At 40.7% G+C, this 26,084-nt stretch overlaps 2 protein-coding genes and 1 pseudogene across 13 annotated transcripts in view; all 3 read left to right on the top strand.

Moving 5' to 3' along the window:
• Positions 1–1,798, top strand: part of LOC111868543 (cell division cycle and apoptosis regulator protein 1) — a 61,892-nt gene extending 60,094 nt beyond the window's left edge. For all 5 annotated transcript variants that reach the window (XM_023859281.2, XM_023859299.2, XM_023859290.2 and 2 more), the window contains one exon: positions 196–1,798. In XM_023859281.2, the coding sequence (XP_023715049.1) occupies positions 196–441 (246 nt within the window). In that variant the 3' untranslated portion in view covers positions 442–1,798. The remainder of the gene's footprint in view (positions 1–195) is intronic.
• A 2,486-nt stretch (positions 1,799–4,284) lies between these two features.
• LOC111868561 (uncharacterized threonine-rich GPI-anchored glycoprotein PJ4664.02) overlaps positions 4,285–26,084 on the top strand; it is a 120,105-nt gene continuing 98,305 nt past the window's right edge. For 3 of the 8 annotated variants that reach the window (XR_002843532.2, XM_023859366.2, XM_023859356.2), the window contains exons 1-2: positions 4,290–7,516; positions 9,996–10,157. Coding sequence is in view for 7 of the 8 variants with exons in the window: in XM_023859366.2 (XP_023715134.1) it covers positions 10,026–10,157 (132 nt within the window). In the remaining variant the exon portion in view is untranslated. Of the gene's footprint in view, positions 7,517–8,613; positions 8,678–9,995; positions 10,158–15,238; positions 15,607–26,084 lie in introns of those variants that run through there. The other 5 variants (XM_023859338.2, XM_023859321.2, XM_023859330.2 and 2 more) reach the window with 4 other exon arrangements.
• LOC111868897 lies at positions 25,814–25,969 on the top strand (annotated as a pseudogene).

Genomic DNA, 26,084 nt, shown 5'->3' with positions numbered 1-26,084 from the left:
GATCACAGTTTAGTGTGTCTGGTTTTCTCTTGATGTATCCAGTAGTCTCATTATGCACAACTGATATCGTGTTCGTAGAATGTGAAAATGAAATTACCAGTAGGATTACGCAAGTGATATGCTGTTAGAAGTCACGCATGTATACTGAAAATTAAGTTTGTACATATCTTTGACTGTGCATATATATTTTTACAGATGAATGCTGAGACTTACTTTGCTACGCTGCGTGAAATCCAAGAGAAGATAGCACCTGTGGTGAACACAGGAGATATTCAAGTAGTTCAGATGGACAGTAGGGATATGAAAGAGGAAACATCTGATGTCATGGTGAAGCATGAAAATCAGCATGAGAGTCGATGGGGTGATAAGGTGGACCATCAAGATGAGAAGAAGAAGAAGGTTGAAACAATAAAAAGTGAAACTGCAATGGAGTGTAACTGAACTGTGTTTGAGTGGTTGTGTTGCCTTCTTCCTTCGAGCTACTCAACAGAAGATCTGGAGAACTTTACCCTTGTTTGTTACTTTCTTTGTTTTTATTTATAACTGTAAAAGGCACAGTATTTTCTAATATTAAATGGAGGACTATTACAAATGAATTTATAACTTTCAAAAATATGTTGTGAGTAATATAAACAAGTTACAGAATTAACAGTAACATTTCTTAGGGACAGTAGCCTAAAAATGTTGTTCTCATTTTAAAAATGTTCAATTTGAGCTCCACAGATAAAACCCTTAGAATATCTAAATGATATTTAAACTTATCCCATGCTTATTGTAAAGGTACCATCATCAGTGGTGCAACAGTATGATGCATCCTGATCTTTAGCTCTTACAGATTTGCTGGAAGAAGTAAAGTAAAAAAAAAAAAAAAAGTAAAGCTATCCCTGTGCCAGGCCGTGAAAGCCCATAGGGTTATGAGACATTGAGGGTCCCACATTATCTAAAACTTTATTTCAAAAGAACAGTAGGTGTCAGATCTGGGTATCATGGAGTTCATACCTCTATGATCAGTCCATTGTCCAAGCAGTGCTTTTTTGTGTATAACTCCTGTTACAGTGTTGTGATGGTGTGGTGATACACTGTCTGATTGGAAAATTAATATTCTTCCAAAGTCATGATCAGCCTGAGGCATCAGCTAGTTTTCCAGAATGTTTAATTGGTCTTTCAGCAAAACAAATAACACATTGCACACTTTCAAATTGGTTCACCATTTTGGATAATTCATATTTGGAGCCCAGTATAATGATTTGGTAATTACTGTTAACAAGTAACAAAACAGAGACTGTCCAAAGTAACTTTCACCCTGAGACTGTTACATTTGTGCCACTTGTAGTTTACTTACAGGAAGTAATTGAAAGTTTATTTCTTATGTAATAATTGTGTATTGTTAACTCATTCAGACCTGCAGCTGGCAATTCGCAATGCAGTCACCTGGTTAAGCGTCCGTGGTTGGAAATTTCTGATAAAATGCATTTATAGTAAGCATTTGTTTGGATAGTTTATGTCACAGTCATTAGATGGACTTACAGCATGTTAGGAAGTCTCATGGAAATATTACTTCAGGGTGTTCAGAAAAGTTAGGTTGCAAAAACTTCCCTTTTAGTTAATATGGCAGGGCTGCAAGAGTAGTCTGAAATTTCAGCTGCATCTGAATGTGCTGAGCATTTTGAATGTACCATTTGTGTTACCTGAAAGATGTTTTATAATGACCTGAATGAGAACTAATTTTAAGAATTAATATGGTACAAAAATTCCTTTATTAAAAGAAATTACTCAAGAAGATGTGAAACTGAAGTAAGCATGCTGTTTAGTAGTAGTAGTACTATACCTTTTACCAGGTCCATCTGAAACATTGGTACTCACACTGACAACTGCAAATTACTTGGCTGCATAAAATCAAGAGTATTCAGGCAAAAAGTGTTTGTTTCTGCCAGTATTCTTCAAAGGATATTCCTGGAAAACATAACACAGGTGTTGCCATTTCTTTAAGACTATTTCAGATGCGTAGCTGGCGCCAGTACATACATTAGATTATTTTTCTTCAAAAAGTAAAATTGTTTGTGAAATACAGTATAAATGTTCAGCTGTGTGGCAATGGATCAGGAATGTAGCAAGGAATGATACAGGTAAGAATATAATGCATTTCTATGGGTAGATCACAATTTTTGTTCTAAAGTCTTAATCCAAGAAAATATGAGTGGCCTGTGTTGGGGTCAGGTAGTTCTTGTTCATGAAACATCACAAATACAGGTTGACACACGAAATAATCCAGTATTTGATCTGTCAATAAAATCTTTATTTCAATTACAATATTAGAAACTAACATACAAAAAGAAAGACCATTGCATGGAGATTTATCCTCTATGAATCAAATGTTCCATATGACCACCTTTACGTCTGACCACTTCTTCAACACGAACTGTGATGTTGACTACTTGATGGCACATATCCTCAGTTATCTCGTTGCAGGCCTGAGTGATTAATGCTCTAAATTCCATTATTGTTTGCAGCATTTTCAGAAAAATCCTTTCCTTAAGGAATCCCCAAAGAAAATAGTCACATGGGTTTAAATGAGGACTATTCAGGGGGCCAGTTCTGTCCACATGTGAAATGATCAGGAAATTGGTTTGAGATGACATGCATGCGGGAAGCCCAGAACAACATTCACTCTGTGTGGCCTGGCTCCATCCTGCATGAACCCCTGACTCTGTAATGGTAAACCTGTAGTAAGAAGGTGAGGCACAAAATTATTGTGCAACCTGCAGGGCTAACTGTTCACTGTCTCTGCAAAGAAAATTGGCCTTAGCAGTCCATCACTTGAGATGGTGACTCACCCTGTAATTCTCAGTGCATGATGCACCTTCTTGTGAATAACGTGGATTCCCAGATGCCCAAAACTGCACATTTTGTTTATTAACCCCACCATCCAAGTGGAAGTGTGCCTCATCAGAAAACCAAACATTGTTGAATGATACCTAATTATTCTGAGCCCATTCATCAAATGCCATTCTTTGATGATTGTTTTGAACTGCAAGTTTAGGCAACACTATCATTTTGTATGGATACAAATGCAAATCACTCGTCAATATTCATTGCACCAAACATCTGTATGTCCCTAGTTGTACTGCAGCCGTCCTCGTTGATTTATTGGGCATTCTTTGCACCGCTACTCTGATAGTGTCAGTGTTCTCTGGAGAGCACACAGATGAAGGCCAGCAAGTTTCCTATCCAACACTGAATCATCATTATTAAATTGGTTTTAAAGTTTGTGAACTGTTCTGAATGAAGGTGCCCGTCATCTTAGAAAATGGCCATGAAACTGCCTCTGTGTGACCACAGAACTTCTTTTTCATTAAGGAACAACACTGTTTTTGTGCGTTGTGCTACAGACAGCCTTCCTCTGTCAGTCATCATGTGTAAGGTGGAGCATGAGCAGGAACAGCATGACACTAGCACACTCAGGAAGAGTAAGATCTCTGTGATCTGCCATGTTACCATGTTACAAAACATTGTTCATTTCATGGTTGAATAATTAATACTGAGTCAAATACTGTATCATTTCATGTGCCACTCTGTATGTAAAGAATGTAAAATATTGGGCTAAGGACGGAACCTTGAGGCACCCCTGCCACTATTTATCTTGGCATAGAAAATTTGCCTTCTACCAAGACTTTAAATTTTATATCAGTGAGAGAAAAAACAATTAGCTTAATGAGACATGTTGAAAATTCTAATTCAGACAATTTATATAGTAAGCCAGAGTGCCATGTTGTGTTGAAGGCGTTCTCGATACCAATGAACACAGCAGCCATTGACATCATATTGTTGAAATTTAGGGTAATGTGATCTGCCAACCTCATACATTGAAGTGTCATACTGTGACCTGCTCTAAAGCCAAACTGACAAGTACAGTATGCACCAAAAGATACAGTACTGAAATGAAAATACGTCCTGTTGATACCATTGTCTATTCATGTGAAGGCCCCTTGCATGACAGAACCTTCTCAAATCCTGAAGAAATGGTCCGATAACCATGTCCCTGTAGCGTTCTTGGGTGATGGTAAGAGCATGGCCTTCCTCATCCCCAATGAAATAGGGGCCTAATATACCGTGTGCTGAGACGGCACACAATAGTGTCACACATGTCCTATGTAGCAGTTTCTGGATGATAACATCTGGCCGCTCAAAACCAAGGAAGCGAGTTGTCTTGCGACCACTTCCGTATGGGCGGAAATAATACTCAACTATGAATACTTTTTCCTCCATCGAGAGACCCATTTCCAACAACTGCACAACACAACTTCCTTTTCACTACTGGGAACACGTGCGGCTGGAGCTATGTCCCTTCGACAAACGCGCATGCGCATTCGAGATGTGCTAGTTTCAGTACTTCATCTTTTGGCGCATATTGTACAGGGTGCATCAGAAAGAATGGATGGATTTCACAGGGCAATAAAATTGGTAAGGCTCCATCAAATCCAAATTTTATTGTTACCATCAGATTTGCCAATACGTGCAGTTTATTTGTGGAATACAGTATCATCCATATGATGTCCTTGGCTTCTGATACAGACATCGAGGCGTTTTCTGAAGTTATTCTTCACTCTCGTGGTCATATCTGGTGGAATTGTCGTGATTTCTTCTTGAATTGCTGTCTTCAGCTTGTCCAGTGTATGTGGTTGATGTTTATAAACTTCCGCCTTCAAATGGCCCCAAAGGACGAAATCGCAGGGCTCAAGATCGGGTGAACGTGCGGGTCAAGGAATGTCACCGCAATGCAAGATTACTTTAGGTTCAACCTAGGTTGAACCTGTGGCACGAAATGAAGCCACCCACCGCAAAATTGTGTTCAGAGTATGGATCCTATCGCGACGTCCGACCTGAAATGAGTGCTGAAGGCTAGTTGAGTGGCGATCACAGACTATTTTTAAAAAACGTCTCTATGAGAAACGCACACTGTGCACCCAACCAGTCCATGTTACCAACTGAAACTGCATTCTCCTGCCGACCCAACGGTCGGCCCCCCCCACTCTACGCCTCCCCTCGTCGCAGCATAACGGTCGCTTGAAATCCAACCATCCTTTCTGACACACTCTGTATTTGGTAACTTTCTTGTCTCAGAGTACTTTTGGATTGTTCTTAAAATCATCTTCTGATATAGTTTCCCTGTAGTGGACAAGAGGCTGATCGAACATAAGTTTTGGGAAAATTTTGGGTCCATGCTGGGTTTTGGCAGAGTTATGTTTTTTCCTTCCTTCCAAGTTGCTGGGAAGTGACTGAGCTGGAGTCAGTGATTGAATAAATGTGTTAAATGCACACGAGGTCTTGCTGGAAGATACGTGCTTTGCATAATAAGGGTTATATTTCTTATGATATATCACAGGGTCACATATTAGCAAGGGTGTCTTCATCAATGGTAGCCAGCAGGGCTTCGACTGTATCCACCACACATCGACTGTAATCATAATCACACAAGTCATGTGCTCTGAACTGTTTTTCTAAGCAGTCTGTGATCATCTTGGCCTTATCAATTGGATTAGATATGGGACTTGAGGAACCATATATTGCAGATGGTGCCTTTGGTTCACCACTTTTTGTGAGGAACTTCACAATAGGTCATATTGCTTAAGGTGTGACTTCACAGTTTGCCAACCTTGTTTCCCATCTTTCAAGTGGTCTTTTCATGACCATTTTCCTGATATTTTGAGGAACCCAGTTCAGTGCCGTTTTGCATGCTGGATCCTTGGTTTTATGCCATAATTTTAAGAGCTTTCTCTTATGCCTCAATAGACAGTCTAGGCCAGGTGTTTCATATATCTGGTCTAAAATTGTAGTTTTTCAAGCTGATAGTCTGTACACCATGGCTGTAGTGGTTGCAAAGTCATATCCTGCTTCTTTAGCTTCATTGGAAGAGTAAATTTGGAGCAGTAAGTCTGCAACTTTACCGAAACCCAGTAAGGACCCAAAATTTACTCAAGAGTTTACATTTAATAAGCTGTGTGTCCACTACAGCCAAAGTTTTTGAAAAAGTCATTCTAAAAGTGGTCCAGAGTCAAATTTGGGTGAGAGAGCTGCTTAATGATAGTTTGTTTTCCATGAACGGCTTAGCACAACTCTGAAATGTGTGAGGCTTATGAACCAGGTGTCCTTAAACTTCAACAATAACATGTCCATGGCGGCGGTATTCTTTAGTTTCTGTCGAAGGCGAAATATCCACGCCTAGAGAAATATTAGCAAGGGTGCCTCAAGGTTCCATTTTATCCCCATCATTGTACAGTATCTACATGACTAATACAATGGCCTAGTACAAGGATAGCTTTACTTTTTTATACCTCTGACACCAAGTGTTTATCTGGCCCTCTTTGCCTATGACAGTTGAGACATGGTGCAAGTGCAGGGTCGTTAAAATTAATAAGGATAAAACTCAGGCCTTCTGCTTCTCTCATAGGCTTAGACCACCTTGGTGTAAACTTCGACAATGGGATTACAGTGAGATTGCATATAGAAGTGATAAGGCCTTCCAAACATTTATTAGTCTACTCCTTATTAAAATTTAGCAATTAAGCACTAACATTAAACTAAACCTCCATTAAGCACTAATTATATCAGTAATGACTTATGCTTGCCCCACCAGGGCAGATACACACCTTTGAAATTGCAGTGTGTGTAAAATAAGGTTATCTGCACAACTGGTAAATTTTCAAAGTGCACACCAGTCTGCAAGTTTCACATGGCTTTCCAAGTACAATATATGTATGATTACATAACAAAATTATCCAGGCAACAAGCAGAGGTCATAAAAATTGTGAAAATGCAAATGTTTGTGATATCTCGAAAGGCGAAGCCAGAAACAGAAAATGTGAGAGGCATAAACTTAGTAGCAGTCAGGTGCCTAGGCAGCCGTTGTAACATGAACTGCATGAGTTGGGGTATAATCTGCTATGCCAAGACTGGACTAACAGAGGCATTGTACTGCATGAAGTCATATGCGAGATAGATTTCCGCTTAGAGCATTTGTATATGAAGAATGTTGCGATTGGTTCAAATGAGCCTTTTTTTTCAATTGTAGAAAAAAAAATGTAAATACAAAAAAGGCCTAGGCAATGTCCATCCGACCTCTTCAAATGAGCGAGGGTGTCGGAGACAGTGTGACATCTTTCGTGAATAATTGTAACGATTTGCTTTCGTGGTCCAAGTAACTCAGAAGACTAGATTAAGATGGCGGTAGTGCATCGTGGGTAGTCCGTGCGGCACTCTACATCTCACCATTGTCAAATACTAGTGTCGAGTTGCATGTTTCTATGACGTTCTATGACGTTATCCATGAGCATGGCTGACGAATGTAATGACAGGTGGTGTTTTATTCTAGATTTTAAGCGTTTTTTCCTGCTGTAAATATCTGTGATATATTTGTGAATAACAAGGAAGAACAATTTTATGACAGTTTGCAACTAAGCTATGCATACCGCATTGGATGCTGTTCCTGTGCCCTGTCAGCATTCTAACAGACGAAAAGGTGAGACACCATTCAGTGAGGTACCAGGTTATATTTATAAGTTGTCCGCTCAAGTGAACCTAATCCCGTGTGGGGGCGGGGTCGAATACCTCAACCGTAGCCCTACGAGTCGTAGGAGGCGACGAATAGGGAACCCAGTGTCTGGGGGATAACCGGGCCACCCAGTACCTGGGCGATATAAATACGGGGCCTGGGCCTCCAGGTTGGGGGAGCCTCGAATCTGAGACAGTAAAATATGGTCATGAGTCCCGCGAGACTCGGACCTGAGAATGACTGCGCTGGCGAGGGCCAGCAGCACCTGTAAACGACGAGAGGATGTTACATGAGGACTGTAACCGCAAGTGTTCATTTGGAAAGAAATGAGCCTCAAGGGGCTTGTCGCCAAGACACCTAATCTTCGATCTGAGCGCACCGAGGTTCGTGCTGTGTCCCTATTTGCATCTGTCCTTTGCGTTTTTGGCTGCTAACTTCTTGGGTCATCTTACACATCTTCTTGCCCTTTCTTGAACTGCCTATGCCATTCAAAATCACCCGATTTCATCATAGCGTATACATACAGATTTCTGTTCTGTCAATGTACGCTTATAAAAGAAACATGCTTGTGATGAAGGAACCAATATTTGTGGCAACAGTATAAATTAATTTTGGATTAATGTCATAAAATGTACATTACATTAAGTGTATTTTAAGGGAAAAAAAAACTCCGTGGCTTTAGTCCACAAGCGAACTATAGCGACCGCCGCTTGTCGGCGAAGTTAGTGCCAACTTTAGTGGATACAGGGTGTTGGATGGTCAACGCAACGAATCCCCATGGCCGTTAATTGCGGTTTTCTAGAATACCACAAAAAATGACATAATATGCAGTATATGCTGCTGGTGAACAGATCAATGATGAAGTTTTTTGTTGTAGTTGTTTTGAACTCTCATATTCTGATGATGGAATTAATGTTTTAAGTAACTGTTTTTTTGGAAACAGAATGCTAGGTTGTACAACGAGTGGGTTCTGTATGGTGACTCATATTGTTTAGTCAGATTTAAGTTGTGATAATTTTCATATCTTTTGAGAACATAATAAGTAATATATTTTGTTTTTACAGTATATTATTATTATTCGTGCCAAGACAAAGCATCTGATCGAGTGAATTCTGTCTTTTCTTATTAGTGAGTATTTCAGTCACAAAGTGTCTTTTCTTCAAATGGACTGGTGCATGCTGTTGAGTGGTTGTTGGGAATTTCATCATTTTTGCTTATGTATGCCCAATATGTTGGGAAGTTTGCTGAACAGTGAATGTCTCTTTTCTTATTCTGCAGAAAATGTTGTCAACTTGTTCAATATCTTGTTGCAAAAGCTATCTACTTGAGACCTTCAAGGGAGTTGGGTGCCTGCTGAAATTCTTGTCAGTATTACAGAATTTTAATTCTTGTAAAGCTTAGTTTCTTTGCACTTATTGTACTTTTTGTCTTATGTGTATTGTTCCCAGAATTACTGGGGTTTTGGACTATTTCTGTCGTACGGAATTCTAGGTAATAGAGGACACGACGTTTCGGAAACATCCAATTTCCAAAATGTCGTGTCCACTATTACCAAGAGTGTCCTCTGTTACCTAGAATTCTGGACGATGGAAGAAGTCCAAAACCCCAGTAATTCTGTGTGTCATCCACCATCATCAGAACACTTTAGGATCTATCTGTATTGTTCCTACTCACTTGAATAACTTGTATCAAAAGAATAAAACCATGGAATAGTGGTTATTCTTAATACAGTGCATGGAAGCTAGGTTATATACATGAATTGCAATTAATATCTTTTTCGAGGTATTTCGGAGACTGCCTGCATTGGTAATGTGTGTGTGCTGTCAGCTGTGTTACTTGGTTAATGGTTGGTTATTTTATTATGCTCAGCTTCAGAGTTTAAATACCTTTGATTGAGATATGGTAGTTTGTAAGTTATGACTAAGGAGAGGTATTGAATACACTGTTAGTGGCCTAATTTGAAATACCTTTTTCTCATTTGCCTAGGACTTAGGGAAACTGTGAAGACCAGAGTCTGTGGTTTGAACTGAGTACATCCCACCTGAAAGTCAAATGTGTTGCTTCTGTGCACGTCCACTGTTTTGGTTAATATTAGAGAAATAAAAGTCATTTACTTTGCAGCTGGTTTTTATTTATTTTTTCACAAATATTGGATTTTCATTGCCCATCTTGAGTTATACTACTGTACTGGAAAACATATCTTGTTCACTTATTCAGGCAAGTCATTTACAGCCCCTCCTGAACACAAAATAGAAACATTAACCTCGGTACTGCAATATTTTATTCATTAATAACTCTGTATATAATCACTTGAGACTCTGAGGATAACTGATATGAAGAATAATTTTTTCAGGGCAATGATGTGTTACCTGAAGCCATGACTGTTTTGCAGCTTTACATTGTTATATAATACATTTATATAGAAGGATTTAATTTATTATTTCAGCCCACAACAGTGCTTTGAAACAGGTTATTTATGGGCTCATGTATGTCATGTAAAGCTGGGAAGGAAGCACATGAGTATACCACCTCACCAGCAGCCTATCCGACACAGCGTACTTGCTACTACTACAGCATGGAGAATGGGCCATTCAGTAGTACCTCACAGGTAAGCCAACCATTTGTTCCTTAAGCAGAAAGTTCATGAGAAAGAACTGTAGCAATGCTATGATTGCAGTGGGTGTTTTGGCTTATCACCTCACAACATTCTGATATGATGAATCATTCATGCAGTCAGTAAACAAGGTGCTCACTACATTAGTTACTCAAGGTTCTGGTTGCTCAAATTATTGTCTCTAAGGTCTGAATTCTGTTACCATTGCAATGAGGTATATGATTCAGTGTTGAGTCTTATAACTATGCTATGGACTGGACAACCAAAGAATCGGAATTTGATTCCTGCCAGGGGCCAGAAATGTTTCTCTTCTCCACAGCATCAGGTGTGTATCCTTTGAGTCAGGCCCCCTGCCTCCTATCCATAAGGCACTGGAGACTTCCCCTGTGGAAAATGTCAGGGCTTAAAGCTGACCACTTACCTCCGTCTGTGCTGAGGTCATTAATGTGTGGAGCTATACCTCCACTTCCCCATACACATATGTCTCCATTGATGGTGCTGAAACACAACTTTACCCTCACTTTACTTTACGTAAGGAAACGTTTAAAGAAAAGGAATTCAGAATGTCACTTCAAAATACCTGCAAAAATTATTTCCCACAAAATTGTATGTATCGAAGCTTATCAAAATGATATATCATTGGTTCAATTTGTGACAGAAGGAAACAACCCAAAAGTAATTAACTGAAGAAAACGTTTAAGATATTTAGGATGGTTAGAGATCAGTACATACAAATTGTTATGATACTTGTCACAGGAAACTTGAGTTTTGCTTGGATTTGTGAATAAAGTCACAACTCTAATTTTCTGTTTTCCATATAAAATAATATATGTGGCTGAACTTAAGTATCTCATAATGTAGCAAGAATTCCATTTTTCAGTTGGGTGCTGTAAAATGTTCACAACTGAGTCATGGATCCACAGTTGATATTCGTAACTAGTGAGGCCTTACTTTAGTGGTCATGTCAGTATGCAACATAAATGAATATGGAGTGAAGCAAATTTCATGCCATTCAGCAAGTGCCAGTAAATAACATAAAAGTAGTAGCATGGTGTGCTGTAAGTGCATGACGTTTATCCACTTAAGAACTTCAGAATGTAAGACGAAACTTGCATATATGCTGCAAGATATATTTGGAAGTAGAAATAGGTTTTATCTAACAGTTGTAGAATACGGTAAGAATGTGTGACCTTTTTACAGTAAACTGTAATGAAGTTCTGTTTAAGTAGATAGAATTAGCACTGCATATAGTGAAAACAGCTGTGCCGTTCCATCTAAGGTCATGCAGTAAATTACTGCTATGCTGCCACAAGCAGCATGTTTTCATCTCTATTGAACATGTTATACAGTGGAGGTGATCTGAAATGTTTGGTAAAATTTAACGAGGGCTATTCAAAATGTAACCTCCGATGAGGTGTTAAGAAAACAAGCATGAGAAAAAAATTATTATAAACAAAATATACTTACATATTTAAGCTACTTCTCAACGTAGTTGAAGGACTTGTCATATCGGAAATAAGTTTATGTGTGCTTGTGTGGGAACATCCCACATATTATCACGCATTTTTGCAACGCTCGCTGTTCAGAGTCAAAAGAAGTCTGTTGCCTGTGAACTCTGCCAAGTTTTGACATCTTTCAGTTCGTCATTAAGTTAATGCGCTGTGATAACAACCAGTTCTTCAGATTGGTAAACAGGTGGTAGTCACTCAGAGCAAAATCAGGGCTGTAAGGAGTATGGTCAAACAACTCTTAGTTGAAATGCTCCAGCAGTGCTTGAATGCGAGTAGCTGTATGTGGACGCACATTGTCATGAAGGAGTACTACACCGAATGTCAGCATTCCACGCCTTTTGTTCTGAATAACACCACACAGTCTTCTTACTGTTCTGCAATTCACTGCTGTGGTCCCTTGTATGATTTCGCCATAAGCACTCATTTCTTGTCCCAGAAAACAGTTGCCATCACCTTTCTGGCAGACGTTTGTTTGAACTTTTTCGGCTCGTTTGGTGAATGCATGTGCATCCACTGCTTTGACTGCTTTTTGATTTGAACGTTCACAAATGAAACCCAGGTTTTATCACCTGTTAGTCTTATGATGCGATTGAGAAATTCATTGCCATCTTTGTGTTATCGCTCTGAAAAATTCAAGGCAGAAGCCATTCTCTGTATTTTCTGCGCACCCATGAGCATTTTCGGAAGGCTTCTTGCTCATAACAGTTATACTAGTTTACACACACTAAGATTGGTGTAACTACAGCACACAAAATAAGATCTTCGATGTCTGCTTATGCTTCTCGATGCTTGATAACGAATATTGGCTGGTTAACACTTCACAGTTGAGCTATTGAACTGCCTTCTGAATTCTCTGACGAATGAACTGTGACTGACTTGAAGTGAACCGAACTCTCGAATGACGGCTCCCTTATAACTGAGTAATTTTTCTCTTCACGGATCCATATATAGGCTACCAATAACCATAGAAAATGTCTGTTTTCACGGAAACGTGCTTACCGAACCGTTGGCGAGCAGTGGACTTCCGATCTGTTAGTTGCTGCGGAAACATATGTTTAACGAGCCGTTGGCTAGCAATGGACTTATGCTGTTCCGGTTTTCAAGCGTCATATCACAATATGTTTGAGTGCCCTCATTTACAGGAAGACTGGTAAATGCCATAAGTTTCTTCGATAACTTCTTATTAATGCTCGTAAATATAAAGAAACAGACTGGACGGTGGAGGAGAGGAAGAGTGCAAGACTCAGTATTTGCTTGGACTGTAGTGTCCTAGAACGTGAAAACTAACTGGAGGGACTGACAACTGCCTTCTTGCGCATCCAAGCTCACAACGGAGATTTTTAATAGTTAGGTCGCGGGTTCGAGTCCCGATGAGGTGTATTTTTTTTCCAGTTGACCTAATCCTTCCAGCAGCACTATGGCCCTGGGTCTACTCAGCTTCTAACAGAAATGAGTACCAGGAATTTTCCTGGGGGTAAAGGGCGGCCGGCGCGTAAGGCTGAGAACCTTATCGTCATCCGTGAGCCGACTGTCTAGAGAAAATGTGGGAGCCTCGACGTCTCACAACCCTATGGACCTCCATGGCCTGTTACAGGGATACCTTTACCTTTTAGTTTAAGCTGTGTAAACTTTTATGTAATAAATTTGTATTTTTCCCATTATTACTGGAGTAAACTGTTTTAAGTCAAGTTGCATATCTATCCCGATTGTTCTGAAACCGTTGAGGACAAGACCTATGTTGAGGGAACATTTTTCACTCAATGGCCACAGGAATCAGCTCCTGATATGATGACCTAGATTCGTAGTCTGTCCACAGTTAGAAAAATATATGCCCTTGTACTCAGTAAAGTAATATGCCACAGTGATAACTGTTTCGAATATAAGTTGTAGATCTGATTGGGATCTGTAGTTTGTTATGTATTCGTATTGTATACGCTGAGCGTCTTTGTTCTAACTTGGTAAGTTTTTTTGCACTTCGTGTAAAATAGGAATTATAACTGATTGACGCGATATAATCCAAATACTACACCGCCGTCAAATAACCAACTTAAACATATACGGAAAACAAATTCTCACGGCTTAATGTGAACCGTCAGCACCAAATTTAATCGAAATTCGTCGAGTGGTATCGGAAATGAACCATTCGGAGAGGTACGACTTCCTGCTATCCACCCATTTCATTTTTTTTATGTAAAGGGTCCTTAATAACGAACGGGATAGTGAGGTGAATATTTTTACCTACGAGGAAAGAAGTGACTGGTGGTTTGAAGAAAATACAAAATAAGGATCATCAAAGCATGTAATGTTCACTAAGTAGCATTAGGATGATCAACTTAAGGAGGTATGTAACACAGGTAGTAAAGGTGGGAAATGGGTACAACTTGGAAGGTGGGAGGATAATATTAATATGGATCACGATGATATAGGCCTGGGAAGGGGGGGGGCTAGATTCGTCTTGTTCAGAATAGAATTCGGAGTCGAGCTCTTGCGTAAATGGTAATGAACTTCCGGGTTCCGTAACAGGTGGACAATTTCTTGATTAACATAGCGACTCTCATCCTCTCAGTAAGCACTCTGCCTCTTGGAGTTAAGCTAGTTAGCCTCATTAGCTGCTGTTATTATTTTAATGAGTTTGAAACGGGAGAAGGAGCCTTGAAAATTTTGTTCTTTGATTTACATTTTGCAAGCCGCTCTCTGCTTGAAGCTCCGTTATAAAATTGCTGGACCTTATCGCTCTAAACGATTGCCATATGTAAGCCGGCAGGACAGTGTATTAGGCACCCTTATTGAAAGGTTGTTATTGATGCACCTTGAAATCCTAAATGACCCCGTCGTGTCATCGGCAGGCTCTATTGATCTCCGGAGTTGCATTTTCAGCGCTGGCCGCATGGAGAAGCGAGGGCTCTGTCTTCGCTCTGCAAAGTACATCACGTGGTGGGCTTTCCACTCCTCCATTTGTTTGCCCAGTAGTTGGTTCCATTCTGATACGAACCCCTTTCATTCGCAAGCGATATGAATGCGGTTAATTAATGTATGTTCCAGACTGAGTTCGATAACCAGAAATCCCAATTTTATATATTAGCTCTTCTCGTTCTAGCTCTATACTGTTTTAGTTTTAGGGTTTTTTTTTTGTGTACATTTACTTACGTGCATTAAGGCCGCGCCATAGCTCAAGCGGTTAGTCGCTGGTTTCCCACCGCGGCGGTCCGGGTTCGATCCCGTGTCAGGTCAAGTGGGATTTGTGGTGGACAAAGTGGGGGTGGGGTCGGTTTTCTCCGAATACTTCGGTTTCCCATGTCACTGTTCATTCCACCAACTGCTCCACAATCACCCTCACCTATCATCTGGGGCTGGTACAGTAGGCCAGAAGTGGCCGCAGTACAAGGGACTTAGTCCCACCCCACTAGCATTAAAAGAAATTAGGTGCATTATGTTTTGTTTGCACTTGCTTAGGGATGTGGTTGTTCCCTCCCCATATTATCTTTAGTGACCACTTTTTATCAGAGACGTCAGGCGCCGGTCCATGATGGCGTCGCTGCGTCATCCCGGCGCCCTGACCTCAGATTGTCCGACGTAGCTAAGAGGGGATGACGGGTTAAAGGGGTTTGTTTGTTGAGAAGGGTGAAATCCGTGTGGGTTTCAAGTTTTACTGTGATTTCTCTGGTGTAGTTAGTGAACTATGTACAGAATGAATACATGTATATCAGTTTAATGTAGATCAATTACATTTGTTGACTGGCTGTGCATGAACTGTTGTTGTGAACGCAATTCTTATGTTTCTGAAATGAAACCTAAAACGTCATGTCGTGGAAATGTGATTGCTGGAAGTTGTTATTGATTCTCAAAGTTAACTGACATCTCTTCTCATCAAGACTTCTAATAACGAGTATAACCTGCTTCATTGCCCTCATAACATGGATCGCAGTCCAACGGTAGGACACCCTCTGTAATATTGTTGTGTGTTTGTAGTCCTTCAATTTCTTTTCCTGTACGAGTATAAATCTTTCGTATCACATACTATAGTGCTTTTCAAGATGTAATCCTACAGGCTTAGAGACAAATTAGTACTGTAATTAGGCATTCATTCTTGATTTTTAACAGTTCAGTATTGATAGTGTTAAGAAAGATGTAATGAGCAGAGCACGTACCACAAAAGGTGGGGAACTGCATACAACATTTCGGTTGAAACATGCGAAGGAAAGGCCACTTTGGTTGCAGAAGTGGAAGGGAAGATAACATGAAAATGGATCTTAACGTAATCGATTGTGACCATGTGACATCTGAATTTGGCAAAGGATAGAGTCCATTGGCGGGCTTTTGTGAATAGGTAAAGAAGATTCAGGACAGGCTGAGGGTATTTCCTGAAGATCCGAATAAATACCGATTGCTGAAGGAAGACTTCGTACAGTGTATGTATTTATCAGGTGTTTTGATTATTTAAAGGGCAGGTTTCTGTTCTTTTCAGTGCACCATTCACAGCGTGTTCACGGAGTAGACTGGTATAGCGGTGACTTTCTACACTTATATTCGGAGGTGCTTTGATCGAATCTTGGCCGAGACACAGAGTGTTCTGACAGGCTTTCTATGATCGTTCTCAGTCAACGGAGTCGGAATCTATACCAGAAGAAATTGAGATAATGTAGTTATTAATTTATAGTTCTTTTGGTTTCGTTGTATAAATTGGAAAATTTGTTTGAAAACAGGCATCCTACATTCATTACAGATCTAGGCTTGCTACTGCTTAGGAAATTATTTTGGCGTCGCTGTATCGATTCTTGTAATTATAAAATACGAAATCAATGTGCACACTTACTTTTTTGTGTTAAAGTCACAGAAGTTTATGACAGTGTAAAGATTTGAAAGATCCCAGCTTCAAGAGGAAAACAGTATCCTAGAGTATAGGCCAACCATCATTATGTACATACTTCTCGTTTTTCAGATATTTTATTGCTGAATTTTCGAGTTAATGCACTTGAAAAACTGCATTTCCTTTCATTGTGTATAATTTTTTACTACAAGGAAAATCAGTCAAACCACGCGCATGTTGGCAGCCCTGCCCATTACCATCTGTTTTGGTGCCAATTCGCCACTGCAATTCATTCACGGTACTTTTTTTTTTTGACGGAAATCCTCGTCTTTTTGTCACATTCATTCCACTTCATTGCCGAAGATATTACTTAAGTAACCATGAGCTCTCTTCCCCCCAGTCATAGTCGATTGTTATTCATATTGTAACTGACATGAACCGGGTTGAAATTTCAGCGGGAAAATATTGCGCGTATTGGCATCATGTGTGCTTTGATAACGCTTCGTCCTTCACGGTGGTTCAGTGTTACGTACACAACTTGTAAGGGGCACTTTGAAATCGCAGTTTCACTTAGTATGTATTCTGCGAGCTTGATAACCTCGAGAAAGACAGCTACTTTATTTTAAGGTACGTAACTTGAAAACCGTCCTGTTTATTTTTCAAGACATATAGACATATAGACGAGACGATGGATAATGTCCAAAAACATTATACTCGTACCAGTGTACCATTGTCACAAACATTTAGATCTTATTCCCATTAGTGAAAGCTTCATGCGAAATAATTGGACCTGGCGATGGTGTTCGCCCAGGAACACAATGAGAAAAATAGACTAAGAGATCGCAGGACTTATCAGAGCACAGAAGAGATTTCCTTTGCAGCGTCAGTGGGCCATGGAATGAAAGGGAATAGGGCAGCTCCCAAAATTGTTAAAGGGACGACCATCGGGTCTGCTATCGAGCTAGGTGGCTACTGAATGCATGGAACGCGTATTACGAAAACATAGTTTACCAGTATCAGTTATAAGCAGGAGAGATGGTGTTCCTCATTACTGCAGCTGATTTAACGAAACATAAAAATCATTTAATAACGCAAAGGAACGAAAAATCACAGTCGTCATTTGTATCTGTCCAACAGTGAGGCGTTGGAGGCAAGCATAAGTACTTACTGACGGAGTATCATTGAAACCAAGGACAAGCGCGAAGTGAAGACTACTGTAGGGTTCTTCAGTTGCACGGTCTCGCCCTGACATATGACGAGACTTTTTATTACACTATGTAAGATTTGAGGCTTTCACGGCGGTGACTATGAAGAAAGCAGTCTTCTGGGATTTGGCACCATGTATATGTGGTGTCAACCGACGTTTCGGAGGAACGTATCGCCTCCATCTTCAGGGTAGAAGCAGTCTGCTTGTACCGGTTCTCACGGTCTCTTCGCCTGCGGATTTCTTACATTTTTCGTTCTACACTGAAGATGGAGGCGATACGTTCCTCTGAAACGTCGGTTAACACCACATATACACGGTGCCAAATCCAAGAAGACTGCTTTTTTCATAGTCACCGCCGTGAAAACCTCAAATCTTACAGGGGAAGACGAGTTGGCACGATGCAACCAAGGAATTATTGCAGCAGCGAAAGAAACTTGCACAGACTGCATTGTGTACCCGATCGGGGCTCCCTGCAAATGTTCCAGAACCGGTGTATGAAACTACGAATGATGGAGAACGCATAGATTCAGCCGAGGTTACTAGCTGAAGAACTTGCTCATTGTTTTGGCGCAATGTTAGAATTATTATCCTGCTGTCATGACATTTATTTTGATAACTTCAGTGCATACAAAATACTGCATGAGAGTTTCTGAGCTGATCATCGGACTCAGACACTGATACAGCTTGCCACCCAGAGTCCAAAATATCGTTCTCGAGCGAGAGAAAATGCTTCACATTTGTTGTTCTCGAAGGAAGATCTTGAAGCGATAAGGAAGGAGACCGAGTGATATCTCGAACACCAGAAGAAAAAAATTCATACTTTATAACAAGGAAGATGTTTTCCGGAGGCTACTTCTTACTACCGATTTCATAACTACTTGCGTCTGGTAGCTTCAAGAGAAAACCGATACATTTGCACCAGAATGTTTGTGATGTCATACTCTGGTGAAGATTAAGGGCATGAGACAGAAGAGTCGTCTATGGATATACGTGTATATAGCGTTTATAGAATAATTGTATGATTTGTGTGTATATTTTGTACATTTATATTTATATGATGCCGGAAGCAGCGTCATCAGTAGCGACTTGAAGCACAGAGCAAATGATGCTCGAGATGGTTCAAGTTCGTATAGCAACAGACGTGACCAGAGTGGTTTGAACGGCTGCTGTACTGCGATGTGGAAAGCAAATGGAAAAATTACCACATTATCACTTTTCCTGGATAGTCTCTTTCCAAAAACAGAGATACCATGTATGCGAGTTTAAACTGGAAGAGCGGATAGAAGTGACTAGAAGATGAGGAAGAAGACGTAAGAAGATTCTGCATGACCTTGGGGACAGAAGAGGATATTCTGATTTGAAGGAGAAAGTTGAGATCGCATTAAGTGGAGGAACTGTTTTGGAAGTGACTGTGGACCTGTCGTCTGACAGATTGCTGATTAATGGATATATTCGCATGTTATTGACTTAGATACAGGGTTGGGATTGCTAGTTGGATATATTGAAGGCTTACAACTCGTAACTACAGGTAATTTTAACACTGCCGCTAATATACACACTTCACAAGTCACGTCTGCAAACACTAAGTATTCTCTGTTGTATTGGTTACCGCCTTCACTACGTTGCTAGGTTGCGGCTGCTAACCATAGAAGGTTTTCACGGCCAACCACGCACTTAACAGCTCTTGAAGTGCACTCACCAACTGCCCGCTCAAGACTGACTTGTTTCAAAGTCAAAGTCACATAACGACGGACGGTCAGTCGGTCAGTCTGTCTTGGTGTCAAGCCCCATCTGGGGACCAAGACCAGATTATTGTTACTGTCAGACGATCCTGCTGGTCCTCATTGTATAGCCTCGTGTTGGACGTAATAGAAAAAACCATCTTATAGTCGTTTACCGGCCGTTGCATAGCAACGGCTCCTTATTTAGTAACATCACCTCGCGTTTGCTGCACCATTGCAATTGCGGTCTCTTCTGGCTTTCATATCACAGTATGCATACATGTTTGTATGTTATGCATGTACGTATATATCATACGTACCTAACTATAATGTACGTATCGTTCACTGGTTTGTTTGCTTTTGTTTTTAGTCGTATATATTTTGATGTCACTGGTACAGTGATTCCAAAATCGATATCAGCAGTTTTGGAAACGTGCCATTAGCTATTTTTATGCGTGTACAATAAAGATATGACATGGCCAGTTTTTTATTATTTTTATTTATTTATTTTTTATTGTTGACAGCTGTGCAACGCCGTGACGGCACGGGCGGACAAATGAGCTGTCTGAGGCTCACTTTATACCCCAACCCTTTACTTTTTTGCTGAGTGAAAGTCGATTTCTGATGATCCTTTTGTTCATATCGTGACAATTAATTGGCAGTTGTCTGAGCGTGTTATGCAGCAACATAAATCAAACAAATTAAAGAACTATGGAACTAGTGACTGTTTTTGTGTCCGTGCCCAGGAATTTCGCGTTGTTAATTTGAGACTACGTTTTGAGAATGTTGACCTGNTTTCTTCATAGTCACCGCCGTGAAAGCCTCAAATCTTACAATATACTCATATTCAACGTTTTACAGTTCGACCTTTATTCCTGCTACATGTTTCGGTCTTGTAAGACCATCATCAGGCAGTAAATATATAAATACGTTTAGTTATTGAACTACTCATACGGATCCATATCAGTGCAACGTGTCATATTATATACTAACCNTTTTTTTTTTCCTGCAAAATCGGACACCGCACCGACTAAGCATACCTTCCAGTACCGTTTATTAGTGCCATCCTCTGCTCATTTTCATAACTATTTTCTAACGTATGTAAGACAGTAGGATATATATGGATTTCTGCCCAATTAGTAGCTGTATCTGCAGCAGGTTGAACAGCGAATCTCGTCGGATTTGGTTGCAGCTTGAATGAAGAATCGAGAAATGCAGACAATTTTCAGACCGTATATGTAATTCGTAGCAATTATGTTAACCGTCAACGCAACAATATACTCATAAAGAAAGCAGTCTTCTGGGATTTGGCACCGTGTATATGTGGTGTTAACCGACGTTTCGGAGGAACGTATCGCCCCCATCTTCAGGGTAGAAGAAAAAGTATAAGAATTCTGCAAGCGACAACACCGTGAGAAACGGTAAAGCATGCTTTACGTCGGTTAACACCACATATACACGGTGCCAAATCCCAGAAGACTGCTTTCTTCATAGTCACCGCCGTGAAAGCCTCAAATCTTACAATATACTCATATTCAACGTTTTACAGTTCGACCTTTATTCCTGCTACATGTTTCGGTCTTGTAAGACCATCATCAGGCAGTAAATATATAAATACGTTTAGTTATTGAACTACTCATACGGATCCATATCAGTGCAACGTGTCATATTATATACTAACCAGGGCTTGAGGTGGGGCGGGATGCGGCGGAATGGCATCCCGGTTCTTTTCTAAATGGCTTAAAATCATCCCGATACTTCTTTGTTAGTAAATGCAATGTACAGTACCTTTTTATGTCTATGAATTAAAAGGGGAAAACCATCCCGGTTCTATTTTCATTCCACCTCAAGCACTGATACTAACATAATATTTTTGCCTCAAGTTGGTATTACAATTAAAGTAGAAGATACAAAATAGGATAAAAAATAAAATGTAAAAAGGTATACCATATATCAAGCTTTATAATATGTTGAATGTATTATGGAATATTAAAAATATATTAAGAAATTTTTAGTATGGTAGGTTAAGAAATATGTATGCCAACTTAAATACTAAAGTTCCTGTACTACCGTGTAGAAACTGGGCATGTGTGTTGTTTGCAGGTCGTTGTAGAAGCTTTCTGCGCAGTAAGCCCGGTTGTGGAGTCCAAAGTTTTTTTTTTCTTGGCACTACAGCCCCAGTGGGCCTAGGCCTACCTCCATGAACTTCTCCGTTCACTTCGGTTTTTCTAGATCTTAGACATACGGTAGGACTCCTTTGGCGGTGATCAGCTCGTCGCAAGGCCTCTACCTGTACACAAACACAGAAAAACGCACACAAACATCCATGCCCTGAGTGGGATTCGAACCCACGATCCCGGCTTCCGAGCGAGCGAGGACAGTGCATGCCTTAGACCGCTCGGCTACCGTGACCGGCGGAGCCCAAAGTTACTCTGTAGAAACTGGGCATGTATGTTGTTTGCAGGTCGTTGTAGAAGCTTTCTGCGCAGTAAGCCCGGTCGTGGAGCCCAAAGACAAGTTTCCATGATGTACGGGTTGTTAATGTGTGCTATATTAGGTATGCAATTTTCACGGTATGTATCATTATATAATCGCACAATATTGCGCATGCATTTCTTGTCTGGGCGTATACACGTTCTGTCTGTTATACACTGTGCGTTGGTTCGATGTAGACTGATTCAGACATTTCTGATTACCTTTGATTACCTCGTGAGACAGAATAAACGAGGCAAGGAGAAATTTGTGTAATAAAGGAAATAAGTCGTATGTTTCCTTTGTTTTCGTGACCTACCGTAATACGTATGATTATCCGGGGTAGGATCTGGTGGATGACATTTGTGGTAACGATGGACCTTAGATTTCATAACAAGTACGTAATTTCTTGAATGAATACGTACCTACGTACTGCTTAAATAAGACTTGGTGCAATTATAAGAGGATATAATATTTGTATTGGTTATGTAGCTATCTAGGGGGCACGCGATACCGTAGTTGGTTAAGGTCGCCGGTTCAAGTACCGATGAAGTCACTGGATTTTCTTTCAATTGGCCTAAACTTTCCAGTCGCACTTGGGTCGACTCAGCCTCTAACAGAAATGAGTACCAGGAATGTTCTTTGAATATTCTTGGGGATAAAGGGCGGCCGGCGCGTAGGGCTGACAACCTTGCCATCTATGAGCCGATTGTCTAGAAAATTTTGGAACCTCAACATCTCACAACCCTATGGGCCTCCACGGCCTGTTACAGGGATACCTTTACTTACTTTACTTTTATTTAGCTATCTAGCAGGACGACTGTATGGACGCTTTCAGAGCGAGTATTTTCACTCGTCGTATTTTGGTGTTCTGGGTTATGACACCGCGTCTTCCCCCATGTTCACACTTGTGGCGGCAGTATGTTCCTATAAAACTTCGATAACAAGACTACACGATATCAGAACCCCGAATACCATAATATGAATTTTCGTCGTTTAAAAGAAAGCATCAATTCTTGTACAGTTTCTCTTTTGTTTTTAATATTCAAAATACTCTCGCTCGTAGTAGAGAAGCTATCTGTTACACGAGAGATGCCCTTTAATGTATAAAGTTGTTCATATATCTGTCCTTTAATGACGAGCACACTACTTATTTTTCTACCATGTAAATGAAATGAACAATGGCAGTTTGCGCACTAATACCATCTAGTTTAAAGAACACGCACCCCGTGTGAGCAGACGTGATGATAAAAATAAATTAATTAAAAGCTATTTTGTATTCGCTGTGTTACCTCGCAAATAAAGAGCTTTGGAATGACCTGCGACTTTTTCTAAGGGTCTTTTCTTTCTTTCTTTCTTGGCTGCATAGTTTCCGTCTTATTTTCACATCCTGGGAATCTCTTCCCAGGAACTTCAAGCTGTAGATATGCATGGTATATTAGCCCATTGTAGAACCCCAAAACTGAGGCGAATTTGATAATGAGGACGGCTTCCATCCACATCGCCACGCCTTTGAAGGCATAGTGTGTGAATATGTGGACTGGATTCTTCTTCTCTTTAGGATGGCGACACTGACCAGTTGAGCGACTCTTAGCTTCATAAGAACGGTTTTGTTCCCTGCTCCAGGAAGGGTAATTAGCGTTGATTTATTCTTAGATTTTTTACTGACATTTCCGTTCAGAAATTGTATAGCGTCAAATGAGATAGAAAGGTGACCGTGAATAAGATCACGAAGGAAGGTCCCGCGACATAGTTCAAGGTATTTCCTTCCATTATAGTGAGAGACTACGAAAACGCGAGAAATCTGAGTGTAGTTTGTAACACGATGGAGATTTGAGCCGGGATCTTCCTAAGTGTAGGCCTAAGTATTTCCACTACTGTCCGTTGCTAAGGAAAAGAGGCTTGTACTTGATACTATAAGGAAGATGTTTGATGTTTACAATTAATTAACTGAATTCTGTGAGTTACGGCACTGCAGTATTATGTAGTCGGACTTCATCAAAATATGACGTTGCCTGGTCCAGGCCAGAGCCTTGTACTTGATACTATAAGGAAGATGTTTGATGTTTACAATTAATTAACTGAATTCTGTGAGTTACGGCACTGCAGTATTATGTAGTCGGACTTCATCAAAATATGACGTTGCCTGGTCCAGGCCAGTAGCCCACGACCATAGCTTGACTGGGGTCAACTCTTCTCCCGAGTAACGAACAGTGCATGAACCTGTACAGTGACTTACACTGTTGAAAACTAGACGCCCTTGTTCCAGATAGGATTCGAACCTACTGTTCGAGTTTTCACTCGTCCAAAGGCCATTATATATCAGCTTCCTGTCCTGAAAGTCATCGAAACTTCTACATCGAAGAGATTAATTAATTCTTATGGCACCGTGTCGAAGTGTATCTTACCAAAGGAAGGCTGACAGCCTCACCGCCAACTGTGAGCCGGTTGTCTAGAAATTGTGGGAGCCTCGACGTCTCGCAACCCTATGGGCCTTCGCGGCGTGTTACTGGGATGGCTTTACCTTTTCTTTTTTACATTTTAATGATATTCTCTGCTTTTAAATAACTTGAAGCGTATTATTTTCCTCCGAAATCATTTAATATCATGATGGAAGGACGTTCGCTGGACGTTGTCCCTTGTCTAGAGCTGAGATTGTGTCTACAGCCTCTCCCTATTCAGATAAAGAACAAAGAGGGAAAATACCTAGAAGGAATTTGAAGTTTTCAAGACAGTGAAGATGAATGCGGTCTTCTAAGTTGTGACAGCATATTGTCTCATAAATGGTTACCAGCATTACGGCGGAACCTGCTGCCTCCATTCGCAGCGTATATGACGTTTTCAACTTTTGAACCAATTGGCTGTTGCGAAATGTTGCACGAACGTTGTGTTCTTGGAAGCCCCTCCCCCAGCTTCTTGCCTTATAATTTTTTAAGGTTGGTAGTAAGATTGGGGACAAAAAAAAGTAACAAATTCCTTGGCCTGTAGTCAGCAAGCGAACTATACCGACCGAGCGACCGCCACTTGTCGGCGAAGTTAGTGCAAATTTTTGCTGATAGAGGGTGTCACGTGGTCAGCGGAACGGATCCCCACTGCAGTTAATTTCGGGTTTTTAGACTAGAGCTGCTATTTCCTTGAAACAGCTCCTCAGTTATCCTGACGAGGCTGAGCGGACCCCGTTCCAGACCCACTATTTCTCAGAAAATGTGGTAGCGTCGGGAATCGAACCCGGAACCTCTGGATCTGTAGCCAGGAACTCTGATCGCTCGACCACAGAGGCGGTCAAGATATGGGGACATGGTGTGCAATGACAGGCCTTCGAAAATATGCAACTTTTATTAAGAATACTTTCCTCTATAGAATGTAAAACTAGAACATGGCTGCATGAAATCTCACTCAAGGTTCAGGTTTTTATGGTGGCCCCTAAAGAACCGCTGGAGCTAAGCATCTGAAATTTGTAACAGATAGTGACTATAGACGGGGTTCGGATTGGTAATTGGATTTATTAACAATCTACAGGTCCCAGCTACAATGAATTATTACGCTGTTGCTGCTTTACACAATGCACAATCTCAACACGGATCTGTTCACTCTGTCTGCACTAGTTTTTCAGTCTCCAGTCCCACTGGATCACACACTCCAAATAAAGGCTTCAATGTTGCGTCTACAGAGGCGCTGCCTAGCAACGAACACGGTGCGTCTCGGCATGGCACGACACGGAGAAAACACCGCTTTCCTTATCGTTGCGTAATCGCCGTGTTTACAGATTTTTGTGGCTCACCGATTCTTCCATGGCGTAGATACGCCACAATATACACCATAAACATAACTACCAATTCGGCACGAAATATACACGTATTTAGTCAGCAGTTACGAACGTGACGACGGCTCGAAATTTTGAGATTATATCAGTCAGATTTATCGTCTATAGAATCTGTGGCAATATCGTAACCAATGAGGTTTATCCGAGGTGCGATGATTGCTAGTTGAAAACTTATACCAATACCCCGCCAAGGTGACGTGAAATATCGTCGCTTTCGGCAATAAAACCCCCTCGTTGGTGTCTCCACCTTATCGTGGTGAGGGGGTTTGAGTATGCCAAGGACCCTGAGAGCTATACCAGCGGTAGCGTAGCTACTGGCAGGGCCTCCCTTGCTGGACAGGTCAAAGGGTAGGCATCAGACGAAGAGAGACACCAAAAAC

Source organism: Cryptotermes secundus, unplaced genomic scaffold, assembly GCF_002891405.2.
Source record: "Cryptotermes secundus unplaced genomic scaffold, Csec_1.0 scaffold280, whole genome shotgun sequence".
Classification (NCBI taxonomy): Eukaryota; Metazoa; Arthropoda; class Insecta; order Blattodea; family Kalotermitidae; genus Cryptotermes; species Cryptotermes secundus.
The sequence above is the reverse complement of the archived record's forward strand: the minus strand, read 5'-3'. Positions and strand labels throughout refer to the sequence as shown.